At 41.7% G+C, this 21,640-nt stretch overlaps 1 protein-coding gene across 2 annotated transcripts; it reads left to right on the top strand.

Moving 5' to 3' along the window:
- The first annotated feature begins 14,791 nt into the window (after positions 1-14,791).
- On the top strand, positions 14,792-21,222 carry EIF2B2 (eukaryotic translation initiation factor 2B subunit beta). Of its 2 annotated transcripts, XM_020986277.2 has the most exons (8): positions 14,798-15,075; positions 15,177-15,297; positions 16,066-16,214; positions 17,209-17,372; positions 18,262-18,357; positions 19,439-19,576; positions 19,664-19,730; positions 20,686-21,222. In XM_020986277.2, the coding sequence occupies exons 1-8, from the start codon at positions 14,913-14,915 to the stop codon at positions 20,841-20,843; spliced, it is 1,056 nt and encodes a 351-aa protein (XP_020841936.1). In that variant the 5' UTR covers positions 14,798-14,912; the 3' UTR covers positions 20,844-21,222. The 2 variants fall into 2 exon arrangements, with proteins under 2 accessions (XP_020841937.1, XP_020841936.1); XM_020986278.2 differs by lacking the exon at positions 19,439-19,576 and having other exon boundaries at positions 14,792-15,075.
- The last annotated feature ends 418 nt before the right edge of the window (positions 21,223-21,640 follow it).

The following is a 21,640-nucleotide window of genomic DNA, read 5'->3' as shown; positions in this document are numbered from 1 at the left end:
TTGGTTAGTATGTTTCAGAGGCAGGACTTGTACTTTCTGACTTTTACAGTAGCTCTCTATCCACTAAACCACAATGCCTTTCCTGCTACATCCATTCTAGCAGAAATCTAGAAAGGGCACCAGACTGAACAAAAATCCAAAAAGAAACAAAGATAAGCTCCTTCATTCAGCCCAGGACCACATAAGACAACCATAAATCTGTGTGCATTGAACAAAGTGTCCTTCCAGAGCAGGAAGCTCAAGTACAGTGTTAAACTCGAGTAAATAGACCAGCCTCTTTTTGTACATCCACTGAATCATCAGCTCTTCCAGCTCTATCACCAGAACTCACCTCAGACCCCTTAGTAAGGAGTTACACATGGCCAGAAACAGCACACACACACCCCTCCCCCACCTCCCCAAAGCTTTCACATGGTCGCTTAGAATCACAAAGGGCAACTTTGAACAAGCTTCCTAGGGAGATGGAAGATCCCACCCCACTTACACACACACACACACACACACACAAACACACATATACACTTATTGAACTCAAAATAGTGTTGTTGTTGTTTTTAAAGGGGGAGTGGCTGCTAGAATTGACTCATTAACTTTGATATTTTTCTTGTCTTTTCTGCAGAATTTGACATTACTGGTCATCCTCTCCTGAATGCTCAGTCCTCTCTAGGTTTTTGTGGCATTGATCTCTTCTGGTTCTCCTTCTACCAGTATGACTACCTGTCAATGTCCTTTGCTGGACCTTCATCCAAATATCACTCACTAACCATGGTGGTACCCTGAGACTCTCTCAGGCCCTTTTCTCATTTCTATACTCTCTTACTTGGTGTACTCATCAGCTCCCTTGGGCTCATTTAGCATCACTATATACAGATGATTCCCAGATCCATGTATCTAGCCCTGATCTCACTGTTTTAAAAAACATTTTTTTTGGTTGGGCAATTGAGGTTAAGTGATTTGCCCAGAGTCACACAGCTAGTAAGTGTCAAGTGCTTGGTCTGAGTCCAGATTTGAACCCAGGTCCCCATGACTTCAGGGCTGATGCTCTATCCACTGCTCCATCTAGCTGTCCCATGATCTCACTCTTGAGATCCAGTTCATGTCATCAACTGCCTTTGCATCAACCTCTTTTTGTCTCACTCTCTTAACTCTCTGCAGTCCGGCTTCCAGCCTCATCATTCAACTGAAACTGTTCTCTCCAAAGCTCCTAAGGATTTTAAAATTGTCAAATCTAATGGCCTTTCCTTAATTCTCATACTTCTGATCTCTGGAAACTTTGATACTGTTGCTAGCCTCTTCCTGATATGTTCTTCTCTCTAGGTTTTTGTGACACTACTCTCTTCTGGTTCTCCTCCTACTTGTCTGCTCTTTCCTTTTCAGTCTCCTTTGCTCGACCTTCATCTAGCTCACAGCCCCTAACTGCGGGTGGCTGACAGGGCTCTGTCTTGGGTTTTCTTTTCTTCTCCCTCTATACTATTTCACTTGTTGATCTCATCAGCTCCCATAGATTCAGTTATCATCTCTATGCAAATGTTTCTCAGACCTATTTATCCAGCCCTAACCTCTCTCCTGACTTCTAGTCTTGTATCTCCAACTGCCTGTTGGACATCTCGAAATAGATGTCCCATAGACATCTTAAACTCAGCATGTCCAAACTAAATTTGTTGTCTTTCCTCAGAGAACCTCCCCTCTTTCTGGCTTCCTCAATACTGTCAAGGGCACCACCACGTGGGAAACCTAGGTGTCATACTCCATTTTTCACATGCTCTCATTCTCCATATCCAATTAGTTGCCAAGTCCTGTCGAGCCTACCTTCATAACATCTCTCAGAAAATCCCCCTTCTCTCCTCTGATACTGCCACCGCCCTGGTTCAGGCCCTCATCCCCTCACATTTAGATTACTGCAGTAGCCTTCTGGCTGTTCTATCTCAAATCTTCCCCCATTCTCCACTCAGCTATATCAGAATATTCCTAACACACAGATACGAGCGTGTCATTCCCTTCCCTCCCCAACACATGCTTTATAAACTCCACTGGCTTCTTATCACCTACTGTTAAAGTCCCTCACAACCTGGCCCCTTCCTACCCTTCCAGCCTTCATATACCTTCCTCTCTTTCACATACTCTGCAATTCAATGACATTGATGCTTCTGCTATTCATTGCACAAGACCCTCCATCTTACAGTTGGGCATTTTCACTGGCTGTGCCTGGAATTGTCTCTCTTCTCATCTCCTGTAGGCTTCCCTGGCTTCTTTCAAGCCATCCTCTTCCCCCTATTCACATAGTGACTACCTTAGTTCAGCACCTCATTGTCTTCCTCTTGGACTATTGCCATAGACCATTAATTGTTTTTCCCTGTCTCTCCCCACTCCAATCCATTTCCCATATTTGCCAAAGTGATTTTCCTAAAGTTCAAGTCTAATCATTATCATACTCTTACTTAACCTCTGGTGGCTTTCTTACCTCTAGAGTAAACTTCTCTGTTTGCCATTTCAGCTCTTCACAACCTGATCTTTCCCTACCTTTCTAGTTTTCTTACATATTACTCTTCTCCATTGACTCCATTGTCAAGCTAAACTGGCCTACGTGCTGTTCTTCACACATGAGACATTCCATTTCCTGTCTCTGTACTGTTGTACTGGCTCTACTCCATGCTTGGGAATGCTCTGCTTCCTCAACTCCTCCTCTTGAAATCCCAGGCTTCCTTTGAGAATAGGCTCAGATGCTAAGTCCTTCAGAAGGTCTTTCTGGTTCTCCCCCAGCTGCTAGCGCCCTGTCATCTGAGGATATCTTGTATCTATTCTGGAGCATGTAAATGTAAGAAGGGTCCATTGAGCATGTTCACAGTTGCCCTTCCTGGTTTTGAATAAAATATCTGTCCCATTCTTAATACCTATTGTACTTCAGTAGAAAACTCCCCCTTTTGGGGAAATCATAGATGTGAGTCATAACCCAAGGAGTGCTTTAAGAAGCTGAAGAGGATGAAAACAAGGAACCTAACTCTCCTCATTAGAGAGCAGGACTCCAGTCCTGCCCTCTTAGGACTGCATACCTGGGTATAGAACAGAAAGTGGGAGCATTATCCCAGCTCCTGTGGACCCAGTAAGTTCCTCAAAGTTAGACAGATGATAGATACATACATACTTATTTACAAGCATAGGTACATAGATACATAGCATAGATAGATAGCATTTGTTAGGCATTAAGCATGTGCCAAGCCAGTGCTAAGCAGTGGGCATACAAAGAAAAACATAGAAACAGTCCTTGACTTCGAAGAGTTTACATTCTAATTGGAGAGACAATACATAAATAAATAGATACATACACATATGTATGCATCTGTTTATTATATATAATAAATGTATATACCTATTTATTGTATCATTTATATATTCTATGATGCATTATTATAAATCTACCTCATATACATGCATACATATTAGAATGCAAGCTTCTTGAGGGCAAGGATTGTTTTTGTGTTTCTCTTTGTTTACCCACTGCTTAGCACTATGCCTGGCATGTATTAGCTTTCTCTCCCTCCCTGCACCAATCCCATCCCTAGACAATAGGCTCTCAATAAATATTTGTTGATGATTGTGATGCAAAACCAGAGAATGTTATTGAAATAATTAATAAAAAGGATGCATCAGTTCAGGTTGGGATGTGGGTACAGTAGAGAATAGATCTTAAAGCTGGGAGAAACCTTAGAGACCATTTCATTTAATTGTTTGGGCTTTTTTTTGTGGGGGGTGTGTGGCTAGATTTTATTTATATCTATTAATTTAAGGTTTATTTTTCCCTTTTCATTTATAGCCTATCATTTCCAGATGTACTGCCTCCTCCATTCCCCTCCCAGTAAATTTTGCTTTATAACAAAAGGGGGGAAAAGACTGAAGCAAAACTAAATGATGTGTATCAACTCTATGTGACAGTGGTGCAGCATTCCATATGTTAGGCTGTAAGCTCCAGTACTTAGCTCAGGGCTTGACACATTTTTGTTGTTGTTATTCAGTCATTTTTCAGTTGTGTCTGAATCTTCATGACTCCATTTGGGGTTTTCTTGGTAAAGATACCGAGCGGTTTGCCATTTCCTTCTCTAGCTCATTTTACTTTTGACCACTGCCTCCCTCAGTCCTGCCTTTCTTCTATTAGCCTCCTTTACCCTTCTATTCTTCCCCTTTACCCTTACTACTTCCTCCCTCCCTTCTATCCTCCCTCCCTTTTCTTTCCCCTTTTCCTTCCTACTGCCTATAAGGAAGTTAGATTTCTATACCTAACTGATTATGTTATTCCCTTCTTGAGCCAAATCTGATGAGAGTAAGGTTCAAACAATGCTCATCTCCCTTCCTTCTTTCCCTTTGCTATATAATAGGATTTTATGCCTTTTCCTGTAATATAATTTACCCTTGTCTGCCTCCTCCTTTCCTTTTCTCTCAGCACATTTCCTTAGATTAGATTAATCCACTTACTTGGATCCATTTAACCCACTTGATTACATTTTTTTTATCATTACATCAAAGTCAATTTACACTCACTCCCTTTAGGTGTACCCCTTTAACATGGTGTAATAACAATACAGTTCTCAAGAGTTCTACATGCCATCTTCCCTTGTAGGGATGTAAACAGTTTGCCCTTATTAATAACATGTTGTTTCTTTCTATCCTCTTTACCTTTCTATGTCTCTCTTGAATCTTGTATTTGAAGATCAAATTTTCTGTTGAGCTCTGGTCTTTTTATCAGGAAGGTGTGGAAGTTCCTATTTCACTGAATATCCATCTCCTCCCCTGAAAGATCATGCTCATTTTCACTGGGTAGTTGATCCTTGCTTGTAATCCAAGCTCCTTTGCCTTAAGGAATATCATATTCTACTCCCTATGGTCTTTTAATGTAGAAGCTGCAAGGTCCTGTGTAATCCTGACTGTGGTTCCATGATATTTAAATTGTTTCTTTCTGGCTGCTTGCAGTATTTTCTCTTTGACCTGGTAATTTTGGAATTTGGCTACTATATTTCTTGGCATTTCCAATTTGGGATCTATTTCAGGAAGTGATCAGTGGCTTCTTTCTATGGCTATTTTAGCCTCTAGTTCTAGGACCTCAGGGCAGTTTTTCTTTATGATTTCCTGAAAGATACTGTCCAGACTCTTTTTTTCATCATGATTTTCAGGTAGACCAATAATTTTTAAATTGTCTCACCTGGATCAATTTTCCAGTTGCTTTACCAAAGAGGTATTTTACAATTTTCATCTATTTTTTCACTCTTTTGTTTCTGTCTGACTGATTCTTGCACTCTCAGAGTCATTAGTTTCCATTTGCCTAATTCTAATTTTTAACAAATTGTTTTTTTTCTATTAGATTTTGTACCTCCTTCTCCATTTGGCCAATTGTATTTTTTAAGGACTTGTTTTCTACAGTTAAATTTTGTCCTTCCTTTTCCAAGCTATTGACTCTCTCTTGCATACCTCTCATTTCTTTTCCCATTTTTAATTCTACCTCTCTCATTTGACTTTCAAAATCCTTCTTGAGCTCTTCTAAGAAAGTTTTTTTGGGCTTCAGACCAGTTCATAATACCTTTTGAGGTTCCAGACATGGGTTTGTTGACAATGTTGTCCTCTTCAGAATTTCTGCCTTGATCTTCACTGTCTCCATAATAAGAATCTATCGAATGTTTTCTTTTTGCTCATGGTGTTTACTATATTTCCTGGCCTTTAAAGAGATTGAGCTCACCTGCTGGGGAGCAGAAGGCACTGACCCAGGCTTCTTGTGTTGTGAGCCTAGGGCCTAGTCACTGGCTTTGTGTGCTGGGGCTTCCAATGTTGGCAGTTGGAGGCTGTAGGGTTCTGCCAGCTTACCTGGTGTTGGGCTGGAATCAGCAACACTGGAACTCCAGGGGTAGGATTGGGTAGTGTGGCCCCTGGAGATTTCCTGCTTACCCCGGCCTTTCCTTCCTTTGGCTTTCTTCAGCTCCTTTCAGATAAATGTTGTAGGATGTTTATCTGCCTGAGGCCCCTTGGAAGGCTGCTTCCCTTAGTTTTGCTGAGGCACTGGGAGACCCAGTTGCTGTAGAATGCCAAGGCATCTGGTGGTTTCCCAAGCTGGTTTCCACTGGTTCCCTCACCCTCACTGAGGCACTCAGGGGTCCTGGTATTGGTGTTTGCCTGCTCCACCACCTGAGTTTCAGGACCTCCTCCTGGTATGCTGAGGTGGGGCTTTCCGCTAGCTTGCTAGGAAGCCTCCCATTCTGTACTGCTCCCCTTCCCCCAGGGCAAGTGGGGGTCTTTCCCGTTAATCCCTCAAGCTTCCTGGGATACTGGACTGCTGCATCCCGTCTTTTTCTGGTTCAGCGGTTTCAGGGTTTTTCCTGGGGCAATATTTTCTGGGCTTTCAGAGGTTAATAACGGAAGGTAAGTGTGACTTACTTCTTTCTCTGCCATCTTGGTTCCCAGAAGTGGAACTCCCTTTTCCAGCTCATTTTATAAATGAGGAAACTGAAGCAGAGTTAAGTGACTTGCCCAAGGCCACACAGCTAGTAAGTGTCTGAGGCTAGATTTGAACTCAGGTCTTCCTGACTCCAGGCCTGGCACTCTGTCTACTGCATTACCTAACTGCCCTAGCTTGGTACATAGTAGGCAGTTAATAAATGTTTATTAATTGGTTTATTGATTGATTGAAAGGAGAGAGGGGCTTTTCTTCATCTATTCTCCAGGAACAAGTTTGTTTATTATGATTACCCAACATTCAGCTTCATGTTGTTCTTTTCATTTACATTATTGCAATCACTGTATATCTTGCTCTCTTGGTTCTGTTTACTTTGTTCTGCATCACTTCACTCAGTCCTTTCCATGTTTCTCTGAGTTATACACAATTATCATTTCTTTTGGTGCAATAACATTCCATTACATCCATAAATTATAATTTGTTTAGCCATTCCCCAAAATCAGTGAACACTAATTTTCTTTTCAGTTTCTTATTTTCACAAAAAGTGCTGTTATTAATATTATGGTATTGTGAGAAGATTCTGGCACATGCCCAGATGACCTAAAATGGTGTTACCCATGGGAAAGAAGACAAGCAGGGAATGTGCTGCAGCCAGCTCAAACTGGGAACCTATTGTTAAAGTTTTATTGTGAGCATGTATACCTTGCAAATTGGTTGTGCATCAAGGCTTGATTTACTGTGTTTTTGATTATTCAGACTTAAGAAAGTGATGGAGAAAATGTTAATAATGCAGATTGAACTTGAAAGAGTGTTGTATGGACACTGGCTCTCCTGACTCCAAACTGGTTGTTAAACACTTACCTGCACACCCCCTGGTTGAGCCTTCCCCTCCCCACCCTACCCCCATACCTTTCAGCCATGTGGTTCCAAGAAATGAGCTTGGGGTTTTGTTTGATCTTTTCAGTTCTAATTTCAGGAAGTGGGGTCCCCAACCCAGGAGCTTGAACTACGGGGATCTCAGAGCCTAGAATTCCAAACCAGATGTTACAGGCAGCCCAGTAGGGATACCCTGAGAAACCAGAGTCCCTGAAAGCTAGCCTGGGTAGGGGGTGGCTTTTAACATAAACTTGGTGAGACAAATGCTGTGCAGAAACTGAATTAAACTGTGAGCCTAATCCTCCTCCCTTCCCTGAGGCTGAGGAGGGTTATAAGGATTATGCTCTCCAGTGTTAAGAAAAGTATTTGTATGTTTCTTCCTGATATGTCTTTGAAGTTAATATTCCTTTGTAAAAGACAATCTGATGTTTTATTTAAATTAAAGAACTGAGGGGCAGCTAGGTGGCAGTGCAGTGGATAGAGCACTGGCCCTGGAGTCAGGAGGACCTGAGTTCAAATCTGGCCTCAGACACATAACACTCACTAGCTGCGTGACCCTGGGCAAGTCACTTAACCCCAATTGCCCTCACCAAAAAAAAAAAAATTAAAGAACTGGGGTGCTACTAACTGGGTCCCTAAAATTTAGGGAACACAGTCAAGGGATGCTGTAGCCTATAGGTTCCCAAAGTGGGTGATACCACCTTCTGGAGGGCACTGGAATGATGGGGGGGGTTAGTAGCCTCAGTTGCAACTGGGGAGGGTGTTGAATAAAAATAAGCAGGCAGCGAAACATAAGAAAAGAAGAGAAGAAAAATTTGAAAAACCCTTTGTACATGTTTCATCTGTTGTGTAACAGAGTTAAAGTCATAGTGATTACATCATTTTCCAAATAAACACACAAAATGCAAGTTATAACTGATCAGTGGTCAAGTCTGCCTACAGGTCTTAACAAGCAAGTGTTGGCATGTGTGTGCGTTGTCTGAAAGTCCAGCATGCATCGGCAGGAATATGTACATGTAATGACTTATTATAATACGATACCATGTGGTTACATGGTGCAATATTGCATCATCAAAATTTCAATGCAGGAAAAACCCCACAAATTTACTATAAATTATTGAATTTAAGATGTGTCATTTAAAAAAAATTATATATTTTTGAAATGCTACAAATTTTTAAAAAAATTAAAGAGTTAAAGAAAGTAGATTTCCAGGGGGCACCAAGTGTTTTTTTTTTTAAAGGAGATGATAGGCCAAATAAGTTTGGGAACCTCCACTCTAGTCAATGGCAGAGAGAAGAGCCCCTCCTCTGCCACCCTCTAATGTACTGGAGAACCTTAGTCTTCATATGGGACAGGGGAAGGGGCTGGAGCAAACTCCCTTTACATTGTACATGAAATTTCTCTTTGTATCTTTGACCTGCTTAGGATATTTGCCCAACTATGAAATGTCTGGGTCAAAGGGTACAAATAATTTAGTGACCAACACCCTCATTTTACAGATGAGGAAACTGGAGCCCAAAGAGAAGATGTTACTATGCCAAGGTCACATAGGCAATTAAATAGCAAAGTCAGGATTGGAAACCAAGTTTCTTGATTAGAAAGTGCTTTCTCTATTAAACAACACAGACATTCAGATAATAGAGTGTTAGACCTGGTAGAGTCCTTGGAGCTCATTTAAACTTCCTTTATTTCACAGAAAAGGAAACTGAGGCCAGAGGGTTAAAGGGACCTGCTCAAGGTCCCAAGGAAGTAGGTATATGAACTGGGATTTAAACCCAGGTCTTTCATCTCTAAATGTGATGTTCCTTCCACTATGCTAAGTTATCTCTAGGGATGTGAAAGAAAGTACTTTGAGACCCCAGCTTCTGGGATAAGAACCCACTCTTTGAAAAAAAATGCTGGGAAAATTGGAAAAGAGTATGGCAGAAACTAGGCATAGACCCAAATCTCACACCATATACCAAAATAAAGTCAAAATGGGTTCATGACTTAGATATAAAGGCTGATACCATAAGTAAACTGGGAGAACAAGAAATAGTTTACCTATCAGATCTATGGAGAACAGAAGAATTCATCACCAAACAGGAGATAGGGAACATTATGAAAAGCAAAATGGATAATTTTGATTACATTAAATTGAAAAGTTTTTGCACAAACAAAGCCAATGCAAATAAGATTAGAAGAAAATTGGGAAAGAAATTTTAAAACCAGTCTCTCTGATAAAGGCCTCATTTCTAAAATACATAAAGAATTAAGACAAATTTAGAAGAACACAAGCCATTCCCCAGTTGTTAAATGGTCAAAGGATATAAACAGACAGTTCTCAGATGAAGAAATTAAAGCCATCTATAGTCATATGAAAAAATGCTCTAAATCATTATTGACTAGAGAAATGCAAATCAAAACAACTCTGAGGTACCACATCACACCTATCAGATTGGCCAACATGACAAAACAGGAAAATGATAAATGTTGGAGAAGATGTGGGAAAATTGGAACACTAGTACATTGTTGGTAGAGTTGTGAAATGATTCAACCATTTTGGAGAACCATTTGGAACTATGCCCAAAGGGCTACAAAAATGTGCATACCCTTTGATCCAGCAATAGCACTTCTAGGGCTATATCCCAAAGAGATCAAACAAATGGGAAAAGGACCCACATGTACACAAATATTCATAGCAGCTCTTTTTGTGGTGGCAAAGAATTGGAAATTGAGAGGATGCCCATCAATTGGGGAATGGCTGAACAAGTTGTGGTATATGAATGTAATGGAATATTATTGTGCTATAAGAAATGATGAACAGGCTGACTTCAGAAAAACATGGAAAGACTTATATGGTCTGATGCTGAGTGAAGTGAGCAGAACCAAGAGGACTTTGTACACAATAACAGCCATATTATGCAGTGACTAATATTGTTAAACTGAACCCTTCTCAGCATTACAGGGATCTAAGACATCTCCAGAGGCCTCGGGATGGAAAATGCTGTCCACATCCAAAGAAAGAACTATGGAAGTCAAATCGCTATCACTTATTTTTACCTTCTGTTGAGTTTTGTTTCATTTTTCTGATGGTTCCTCCTATTGGTTTTAATTTTTACTTACAACTTCACTAATGTGAAAATATGTTTAATAGGAATGTAAATGTAAGGCCTATATCAGATTGTGCGCTGTCTTGGGAAGGGTGGAGGGGAGGAAGGGGGAGAAGAACTTTCAACTCAAAAGCTTATGGAAGTGATTGTTGATAAATCAAAATAAATTAATAAAATTTAAAAAAGAAAGAAAGTACTTTGAAAAGTACAAAGCACTAAATAAATGTGTTATTATTGTAACCCATAGCCTAGAAGCCCAAAGCTCTGTGTTTACACAGACTGGGTTTGATCTTAAAGGATAACGCCAAAAATATTACTCTCTTTGGCTGGTTGTTCCTTCACCTAGACTGGCAGGGGTGGGCAACCTGTGGCCTTGAGGCCACATGTGGCTTTCTGTGGTCCTTGGGTGTGGCCTTTTGACTGAATCCAAGTTTTACAGAACAAATCCTTTTATTAAGCGGATTTGTTCTGTGAAGTTTGGATTCATTCAAAGGGCTGCACTTGAGGACCTAGAGGGCCATATGTGTCCTTGAGGCCACAGGTTCCCACCCTGATAGAGTTTACTCTAGGAAAACCTCCAAATATAATTCTTATCTAGCTCTTCCCAAATATGGGTATATGGCTCCTTTCCTAAAGGGCCATCGTCTCTCACTGCATTCTGGGCCGTCTCCAGTTGTCCTGATCTATATCTGGCCATTGGACCCAGATGGCTCTGGAGGAGAAGAGGGAGGCTGGTGACTTTGCACATTCCTCTCTCACTCAGATCCAATTCAATTGCAAGTCATGACATCATCTTCCTAATGACATGGTCCTCTTCAAGAACAAAGGACAAACCACACACAGAATCTTGTACAAGCACTCAAGGTAACAGTATGCTCACCAGGTATAGAACAGCTTTTATTCTGCTCCATGGAAAATACAAAAAATGCAAAGACTTCATGGGAGCCCATAAAGAAAAACAGAAAATACATAAAGGAATCCCAATTGCCCATAATCATTCAATATTATTCTTTGGTGATATTTCACTTTTCCCAAGATCCTAAAGTCCTCTATCGTACAACTTCACCATTTGGAACTCCCCCAGAACGGAAGCTAGATAGGCAAGCAACCTTTTTCTTATCAAACTCACTCTTTCCAAATAACATACTCTTACAGGGATAGCTCACAAAGCAGCCCCTACAGCTAAGGAATCTCCCTTCTCTGGCTAAAAGTCTAGATTCTGGCATCATGCTGGTAGTGACATCCTTTTTTTTTCCTGGCTAGAATACCTAACTTGATTTCATCACTCAAACTTGGGAATGCTAGAGAAGTAACCCTCAGGACTGGCCAAAACTTAAACAAATGGCACCCCTTTCCATGACTGCCATGTGCTTGAAAGGTTATGCCCCTGCCTCTCTATGGCTGGGGCCAAGAACTCAGCATTGTTCAGGAATTTTCCTGTCATGCTACAGGGGCAAGTGCATCTGGCTTTGTTATATACCTTCCCGGAAATTGTGATACTTCAATTACTGGTTTCTCTTGAACAGAGAATCTGTGAAGCTGAGTGAAAATTGTTGGACTTTGCGGTTCTGAAACTCTCCTCTCGGTTCACACTGACACAAGCTTACAGCTTGATTTTAACAGATTTTAACAGCTCCTAGATTTAAATGTATGTGTGTTTTGGGGGGCGGTAGGGAGAAGAGACCTATCTTATTTCTTTGAAAATCTAAGTCTGCTCTTAGCTCTCCTGCTCTCTCAGAAAAAGAGACAAAAAGAAAATAAGGGCCTGTTAGTATCCTTTTAGGGGGTAGCTCAAAGAGCTGGCTCCTATCATGAGTTTATTATGAAATAGAAGGAACCAATCAGATCACACAGCATTGGTGAAACCCATTCTCTGGAAGGTACCAAGGTCATGTAAGTCTCAAACAAAGGCTCACCCTCCCTGCTCCCAGCTAACTGGAATCTAGTCCATGGGAATATATCCATGATAACAAAGGGATTCAAAACCATGCCATTTTAGGATTAGTTGAAGGAGTTGGGGAGGTTAGCCTGGAGAAGAAGGCTTAGGAGACATATGGTAGTTGTCTTCAAGTATTTGAAGGAAGAGGGATCAGACTTGTGCTTGGCAATAACAGGTATGTGGGAGCAATGCATGGAAGCTTCAAAAAAGCAGCATTTTTCACTCAATACAAGAAAAAAGAAAAAGAAAACGCCTTTCTAAAAATTAAAGCTGACCAATAATTGCAATGTGTGGCCTTGAAAAATGGTGAACTCCAGTGCCACACCAATTAAACTGCCAAAAAATTATTTTACAGCACTAGAAAAAATAATAACAAAATTGATCTAGGAGAACAAAAGGTCAAGAATATCAAGGGAATTAATGAAAGAAGAATGCAAAGGGAAGGAGCCTAGCTGTACCAGATCTAAAACTGTATTATAAACTGGCAATCATCAAAACCATTTGGTACTAGCTAAGAAATAGAGAGGTAGATCAGTGGAATAGATTAGGTACACAAGACACATAGTAGTCAATGACCATAGTAATCTACTATCTGATACACCCAAAGACTCCAGCTTCTGGGATAAGAACTCACTATTAGACAAAAACTGCTGGGAAAACTGGAAAATAGTAAGGCAGAAACAAGGCATAGACCAAAGTCTTACACTGGATACCAAGATAAGGTCAAAATGGGCATATGATGTAGATATAAAGGGTGATACCATAAGCAAATTAGGAGAGCAGGGAATAGTTTACCTGTCAGACCTATGGAGAAGGAAAGAATTTATGAACAAATAAGAGATAAAGAACATTATGAAATGTAAAATAGACAGTTTCGATTATATTAAATGAAAAAGGTTTTGTACAAACAGAGCCAATGCAACCAAGATTAGAAAGAAAGCAGAAAGCTGGGAAACAATTTTTACTGCCAGTGTTTCTGATAAAGGCCCCATTTCTAAAATATATAGAGAACTGAGTCAAATTTGTAAGTACACAAGTCATTCCCCAATTAATAAATGGTCAAAGGATATGAACAGGCAGTTTTCAGATGAGGAAATTAAAGCTATCTATAGTTTCCTGAAAAAATGCTCTAAATCACTATTGATTAGAGAAATGAAAACGACTCTGAGGTACCACATCACATCTATCAGATTGGCCAACATGACAAAACAGGAAAATTATAAATGTTGGGGATAAGAGAAAATTGGAATACTAATGCATTGTTGGTGGAGTTGTGGACTGATCTAACAATTCTGAAGAGCAATCTGGAACTATGCCCACAGGACTATAAAAATGTGCAAACCCTTGGACCCAGCAATATCACTTCTAGGTCTGTATCCCAAAAAGATCATAAAAATGAGAAAAGGACCCACATGCACAAAAATATTTATAGTAGCTCTTCTTGTGGTGGCCAAGAATTGGAAATTGAGTGGATGCCATCAACTGGGGAATGGCTGAACAAGTTGTGGTATATGAATGTAATGGAATACTATTGTGCTATAAGAAATGATGAGCAGGCAGATTTCAAAAAAACCTGGAAAGACTTACATGAACTGATGCTGAGTGAAGTGAGCAGAACCAGAAGGTTGTACCCAGTAACAGCAACATTGTTGGATGATCGGCTTTGATAGATTTGGCTCTTCTCAACAATGCAACAATCTAAGACAATTCCAAAAGACTCATGATGAAAAATGCTATCCATATCCAGAGAAAGAACTATGAAGGCTGAATGCAGATCAAAGCATACTATTTTCACTTTTTATTTTTCTTTCTCGCAGTTTTCTCTGTTTTTTCTTTCACAACATGACTAATACGGAAATATGTTTAATATAATTTTACATGTGTAACCTACATCAGATTGTTTGCTGTCTGGGGGGGGAGAGGGGAGAGAAGGAAGGAGAAAAAAATTTGGAACCCAAAATCTTCTCAAAGTGAATGTTGAAAACTATTTTTACATGTAATTGGAAAAAATAAACTACTATTTAGTGGGGGGAAAGTGAAAAATGGTGAATTCCCTTTCATTGAATGTGCTCAGGTACAGATTGGACAACCATCCCCACTGGAGCTATGGCAGGTGGGAGTTTACAATGCCATTTATATTTTGGATATGAGTTGGCTTTGAGATTCTGCGGCACAGCTACGGTGGACCCCAACTTCATTGACCTCCATGCAGAGGGGAAAAGGAGACAGCCTCCCACCACAGGCCTGGGCTCGGGGCTTTGTCGTTTCCATAGTGACGGGTCATAGAGTCTGGAGGACTGTGGGGACAGACATTACCCGCGGCGTGCCAGGTAAGGGAGACTTCATTCACACTTCCGTTTCTCCTTACGGATGGCAAATGGACGCTCCGCTTCCTTTGCTCTATGACTAGAGCCTCAGGTCTCTGATTGGCTCGTAGGAGGGGGTGGGGGGGTGAGGACCGGAAGCATGCCCTGATCGCCCTGGAAGTAGAAGTCTGCGTCAGTCTCGCTGTGGCGGCGCGTCTCCTTGCCTCGTACCCTCGGTTCTGCGGTGGAGCTGTCAGCCTTCAGGATGCCGGGCGCCGCCGACAAAGGGACAGAGTTGTCCGAGCGGATCGAGGGTTTCGTGGAGGCGCTGAAGCGGGGCGGGGGCCAGCGCAGCTCGGAGGACATGGCCCGGGAGACGGTGGGGCTGCTCCATCGGATCGTGGCCCACGGGCGCTGGAGCAACGCCGGTGAGGGGGGCGGCAGCCGAGGCCGGGGTGGCCTCTAGGGTCGGGGGGAGGATGCAAGGCCCGACAGCCCTCCGCTCATGCTGTCCCCTCCCTGGCTGCAGGGGAGCTGATGGAGCTCATCCGGAAGGAGGGCCGGCGGATGACGGCCGCTCAGCCCTCGGAGACCACCGTGGGCAACATGGTGCGCAGGGTGCTCAAGATCATCCGCGAGGAGTACGGCAGGTCAGCCGGTGGCGGCCCCCTCCCCCCGCCCCGGGGTAAACATTAACTTAGCGCCTGCTGTTTGCCAGGCACCGTGCGAAGCGCCGGGCATAGAAAGAAAGGCAAAAGGACCTGCTCCCCCGGAGCTTGCGGTCTAACGGGGCAGGCGACGTGCAGACAGCTTCGCACAAACAAGATACAGGATCAATTGTAGCTAATCCCAGGTGGAAGACAGTAGAGTTGAAGGGGAAAGGGTGGGTGGGATGTTAGCTGTTGGCAAGCGTGAGTGGCCTGCTTGTGCAAGGCTCCTCTGTCCCAGAGAGAACTGTCCAGAAAGGGCCAAGGAACGTATCACTCCCCTTCCCAGCCCTCTCCCCCCAGTGTTGTGTCTTTTGGAATTGGAGTGGTGGAAAGAGCCCCTGAATGAGGCTACTCTCCAGTCTTGGGTCAGCCACTGCAGTAGCAACAACACTGCCCCGGGAAATCACGTCATTCCTCGGGGCCTTAACCTTTTTTGGTTCTCTGATATAGGGAAAAGTGGGCTGGACTCTTGAGACTGAGGATTTGGGTTTGAGACCTAACTCTCCTACCGGCCTCCTGTGTGATCTTGGCCAAGTCATTTTTTCTGCCTGGGCCTTGATTTCTTCATCTTTTAGTTATAAATTTAGGGAATTTGGACTAGATTATCTTTAAGATCCCTACCGATTATTATGATCTTTGACGATTACTGCCCCTCTTAAGATCCTTCCTCCTTACCCATCCCTCTGATAACGAGTCTTATATCCTCAGACTCCATGGGCGAAGTGATGAGAGTGATCAGCAGGAGTCCTTACACAAGCTCTTGACAGCTGGAGGCCTGAATGAAGATTTTAGTCTTCACTATGCCCAACTCCAAGCCAATATCATTGAAGTTATTAATGAGCTGTTGATCGAGCTGGGTGAGTGTGTGACTGGGCCTTGGCTAATTAGCATGTCTCCTCAGATAAGGGAAAGGGTCTTTATGGGTGTCTAGCAACAGAGATAGAAAGTAATCTAGTCTATGATTCTTCCTAAACTTTTCTCCTCTGTTTTTTGCTGGGAAGCCAGGGTTGAGACACATGGCAGGTTTGGTTACGGCTGTGTATTTTGCTTTCCAGACCAATAACATACTTCTTCTAGACTTGAAGTCTAGACTGAAGATCCCTGAGCTGTGCCCACATTAGGAGAGAGAGACTCAGTAATTAAATTTAACTTGCGTCAGTAATAAAGAAACAAATAAATTCACAGTATGAGACTGTGCTTTGAATTCATGTTTGAGGAAAAAAATACTCAAAACCATGGTTGCTAGGCCTTTAGTCTTGGAATAGCTATATGGTGTGGTGGATGGAGTGCTGGACTTAGAGTCAGAAACACCTGAATTTGAATCCTGACTCAGATATTTGCTCGCTCTGTGACCCTGGGCAAATCACTTAACTTCTCACAGTCAAAGCTTCCTCATTTATAAAGTAGTGATGATTATAGCACTACCTCACAGGGTGGTGATAAAGATCAAATGAAATCATATTTGTAAAGCACTTTGTAAACCTTAGAGCACTGTATAAATGTTATCTATGATTATTGTTATTGTGATATTGCTTCACTGGAGTTGGTCTCTGGAGATTAACAAAAGTTCATCAGTGAAATAAGTGCCCCTGCTAGTAGATTTCATAGCAGCCAGAGTGACGTGGGCTTCAAATAGGGGTGAGTTTTTTTAAAGGATAGGGGCAAGGTGGCTGCACTTTTGAGATTAGGAGTAAAAATTTGGCTTTTGTAATATTTAATTTCAGCCATTTTTGGTGTGGTGCCTCTAAGATCTAGTTTCCCTATAATGTGGCTGGTAGGATGGTGTGTGAAAGACACAAATCTTTCTTCACAACTTGGTGCTTAATTTTCCTATGAATTGACTGCTTACAGAAGGGACAACTGAGAACATAGCAATGCAGGCTCTGGAGCACATTCACTCCAACGAGGTGATCATGACCATTGGATACTCCCGAACTGTTGAAGCCTTCCTCAAAGTGGCTGCCCAAAAGCGAAAATTTCATGTTATTGTGGCTGAGTGTGCTCCTTTCTGCCAGGTACTGTAGGAGCTACGGAAAAATGATAAAGATGGGAGGAGGTAATAAAGGAAGGGATGGTAGGGTCCATTCTGACTGAATTGGTGAGCAAGGGGTAATGATGACTTGGGGGGAAGATGTCTGATATGATGGAAAAAATTAAGATAACTCTATGTAGTGAGATGTTAGTGGAATTAACCAAAAACTAATATGTGTTGCACCTGCATCTGCATTGGGAGAAGGAGTTTCCTCACCAGAAGTGAAATCACGTGACTGGTCAAAAAATGTGATAGTTGGTTTGAGAAAGCAGTAGTGAACTGCAGAGCTTAGGACATAAGAGTTGAGAATGATATAGTGGAAAGTCAGAGGATCTAGATTCAAATACCAGTTCTGTCCCTTACTATCAGTGTGACCTTTTGGGGAAGTCACAATCTCCCCGGCCCTCTGTTTCTTCATATGAAGAACGAAGCAGCTGGAATTAATGGTCTCAGAGGTTGTTTTCGGCACTAAATCAGTAGTGTATGATATCCTCTTTAGGGATCTAAATAGGGCAAGGATTCTTAGAAATGACTGGTACTTGGGCTGACCTCAATTCCTAGGAACATAAAGGACATTTGTCAGAATCCAAGATGGAATTGCAAGCTGGGACCAACCTGACCAGCTGTACCTAGTGGCTCTGTCTAGTAGAACGTCTAGTTTTATGGCTGCTCCAAATAAGTGTTGAGGACTAGTTGCTGTGTTTACTAGCATCCCATCTGCTGTCAGAGTTCTTCCTCAGTGTTGCCAGAACTTACTCCAAGAACTTCTGCCGTAGTGGAATGAACTTTTAGAAACAGATCAGCCCCAATTGCATTTGAAAGCACACTCTTTACCTTCTACTGGGCTTATCAGTTTCTGCCTCTTATTTCAGGGCCATAAGATGGCAGTCAATCTGGCCAAGGAGGGTATTGAAACAACTGTCATGACTGATGCTGCTATTTTTGCTGTTATGTCAAGAGTCAACAAAGTGAGTATGTCTGGAATTACTGGAAATGGAAAAAGGTAACGCAGAGGTATTGGCTGTTAGCATAAGAAGTATTCCTTTCCTATGGGCTCCTAAAGTTTTCATTCTTCCCCGTCATATCTCTGGGAAAAAGGAAAGTTCTTGATATTATTTGAAGATATATATATTGAGACTGTTGATCCAGTTACAGAATTCCCTTCCTCTTTCCCTATATTCATTCCCATTCTCTGTGCCCCTGCTTAGACTCTCTCAGATATTTGGAAGAGCAGTGAAAGGAATGTAGGGCTGAAGGTGGAACAAACAGCATGTATGTGAGCCCTCAGTGTCTGGGAAGAAGAGACTGTGTGCTGTGTTTAGAGTTTCATTGAGAACTTGGCAGGTGAAATGTAGTAAATGAATAGGGGCACCTCCTACTGAGAGGAAGTAAAATTCTGTTCCTTGCTAAGTAGTGAACATGGCTAAAAGTGGTAAGCATAGATAGAACTTTTGTTCACTGCATATATATGGCTATTGAATTTCACATCTTCTCTGGCATCTGCTCACTTATTAACAGCATAGAGACATGCAAACATGTTGAAGCTTTCACTATAGGTAGTTCTTTTACTAGCTCTAATAGAAGGCACTTTAGGGGGAAAAAAATCGATGACAAAGTAAATAAAGTTGCGGGTTTGGTTTTTTACATCTGTCTAAGGCCCTTGCTGTTACTGGCCTAGGGATTTTCTTTCATTTTCAGCAAACTTATTGTAGTGAAAGCTGTCAGGAGACTAAAACTTATCTATCATCAAGACATCACAAGAGTCAAAGAGGCCTTTTGCCTCATTCCCCACCCATTTTCCTGTAAAAACCAGAACATGAAATAGGCAGTTGAGAAAAAGGGATCTAGTTCACTCTTGGTAGTTACAGGACCTGAACTCTTTTTATCTTGTCTACTTGTGTCTGGAAGACTCCAGGGCTTTGATTCTAAATTAGCTGTTGTTCTCAGTGGCCTCTAATTAGACTTGTTTTCTGAACCCTTCCCTTGTCCCCCCCCCCACCCCACTTGCCCATTCTCTAAGTGGCTCGTCACAATCTTTTCATTCCAAAGGTGATCATTGGCACAAAGACCATCCTAGCCAATGGTGCCCTGAGAGCAGTGGCAGGAACTCACACCCTGGCCCTCGCAGCTAAGCACCACTCCACTCCGCTCATTGTTTGTGCGCCCATGTTTAAGCTTTCACCGCAGGTAAGGGCTCTTCTCTTCCTCTGACTCTAGGGAGAGCTGCTTCCTGATTTACTTATGTCATTTCTTGTTATATCTTTTGTTTTCTAGTTTCCCAATGAAGAAGATTCATTCCACAAGTTTGTAGCTCCTGAAGAAGTCTTACCATTCACGGAGGGTACGGTTTTGTTTTTTAAAGCTGATTTGTCGGGTTAGATGGGACTGGGTTGCAATTCAGATTCAGGGTTCCCTGTCATACAGGAATAGTAATGGACTGCCCCATCACTGCCTTCAGTGATGACCAGGAGGAAGGAAGTAGAGGAATTATTATTTTCTAGTGTCTGTGATTCTTACCCCATTTATGGCATTTTGGCACTTCATGGTTTTAAAACATTCAATTTATTTTAGACTAATTGAGCTTTTAGGTGACATGATGGAGGTAAGGATGACTGGATCTGAGCTTGCAAATAGACTATGATACTTTAGTATAACAGACCTGTGGAAAAGATAACAGTGTTAAGAATTACATGAGGTGCAGTAAATTGAAGCTCAGTTCTGATCCTTGTGGGGGTTATTTTGATGATATCATTGCCACAGACGGGTAGCTTTGAATCATTTCTCCTTATGAAACTCTCTGCCAAGTGCTTGTGGACCCCCTTTTCTGTTTTCCTCAGAGGTGAAGCAGCTTAATTCATTAAGTAAAGATCTAGCAACATCCCCAGAAATAATTAATACTGATTTGAAACTCTTCCTGACTGCTGTTGCTCGAGGCCTAGACAATAGTTCTTATTTTTAATACTTTAAAAGAATTTTTGAGTTCCAAATTCTCTCCCTCCTGCTCTTCTCCCACCCACTGAGAAGGCAAGCAATATAATATCAATTATACTTGTGAAATCATGCCAAATATATTTCCATGTTAGCTATGTTGTACCCCCCCCCCAAAAAAAAGGCAAGAAAAATAAGGAAAGTGAGAAAAACTATACTTCAGTTTGCACTCAAAGTTCATTGGTTCTTTCTCTGGAGGTGGATAGTATTTTTCGTCATGATTCCTTTGGCATGTTCTTAGATCATTGTATTGATCAGAGTAACTAAACTAGACAATATTTCTTAAATTTATTCTTGTTGCCTTTCAGGGGACATTTTGGAGAAGGTCAGTGTTCATTGTCCTGTGTTTGACTATGTCCCACCAGAGCTGATCACCCTCTTTATCTCCAACATTGGTGGGAATGCACCCTCCTATATTTACCGCCTCATGAGTGAACTCTACCATCCTGATGATCATATACTCTAAAGTCAGGAGATGATGGAGCTTAGGTAGACATTTGTGTAACACTGAATGAACTAAGTGGAGACATCCTGCTCCTAACTTGGGAACAGGTGGAGTCAAGTTCCCATAAAAGAAGTCTTGAACTCTAAATAGAAACTACTGCCTCTGCAGCCATACACATGCATGGGCAAAATTCCAGGATCTGTTCTTTGGATCTTCATGGAACAACAATGCTTGACCTGTTGATTTGGAAGCCTTCTGCTGACCTGGCTGCATCTCTGTGGGACATGAAAAGTTCTGATTCAGTGATGGGTCACATGGAATTCTTTGCTGAGGTAGACACCTTTGCTCAGAGATTTCTACACCTTCTCCTGGGATATGCCAATAAAAGCTACTTTATGACTCTGGTCTACAAATCTACTGTGATTAAACTGCTGGAAACAGCAGCAACAGGGCTCACTTAATGTGTTTGCAAAGCAGTGTGCCTATAGGAGGGTTGTAATTAGAGGTAAACTCTGACCCCTAGCATTACAAAAGAAAGTGTTTAATTTCCTTTGGAGTTCAGCAGAAAATTATATCAGAAATTTATTTAGTGGCCTAAGGAAACTTAAGAGACAAAAACACTCCTGGTGCTAATAGCTTTTCTGTGAAAACAGATTTTTTTTCTGTCTTTTTCTGATTTTGGGAAAGAAACAACATTGAGCAAGATTCTAAAAGGTTGACCTAGAAATTGTATGACTCAGAGGTGACTGACTTAACCAGGCCCCAGCTTGTCAATTTATGAAGTAAAGAAGTCCCCAAAGTAAAATCTTTACCAGCGT

This window comes from Phascolarctos cinereus, unplaced genomic scaffold (assembly GCF_003287225.1).
Source record: "Phascolarctos cinereus isolate Bilbo 61053 unplaced genomic scaffold, phaCin_HiC Scaffold_3;HRSCAF=262, whole genome shotgun sequence".
Classification (NCBI taxonomy): domain Eukaryota; kingdom Metazoa; phylum Chordata; class Mammalia; order Diprotodontia; family Phascolarctidae; genus Phascolarctos; species Phascolarctos cinereus.
The sequence above is the reverse complement of the archived record's forward strand: the minus strand, read 5'-3'. Positions and strand labels throughout refer to the sequence as shown.

What these genes read in the sequence shown, in the direction of transcription:
- EIF2B2 (XM_020986277.2), top strand. Translation starts at nt 14,913, where the DNA reads ATGCCGGGCGCCGCCGACAAAGGGACAGAGTTGTCCGAGCGGATCGAG. An exon ending in CGGGCGCTGGAGCAACGCCG is followed by an intron (nt 15,076 to 15,176) that starts GTGAGGGGGGCG and finishes CCCTGGCTGCAG; the next exon opens with GGGAGCTGATGGAGCTCATC. An exon ending in AGTCTTACCATTCACGGAGG is followed by an intron (nt 19,731 to 20,685) that starts GTACGGTTTTGT and finishes GTTGCCTTTCAG; the next exon opens with GGGACATTTTGGAGAAGGTC.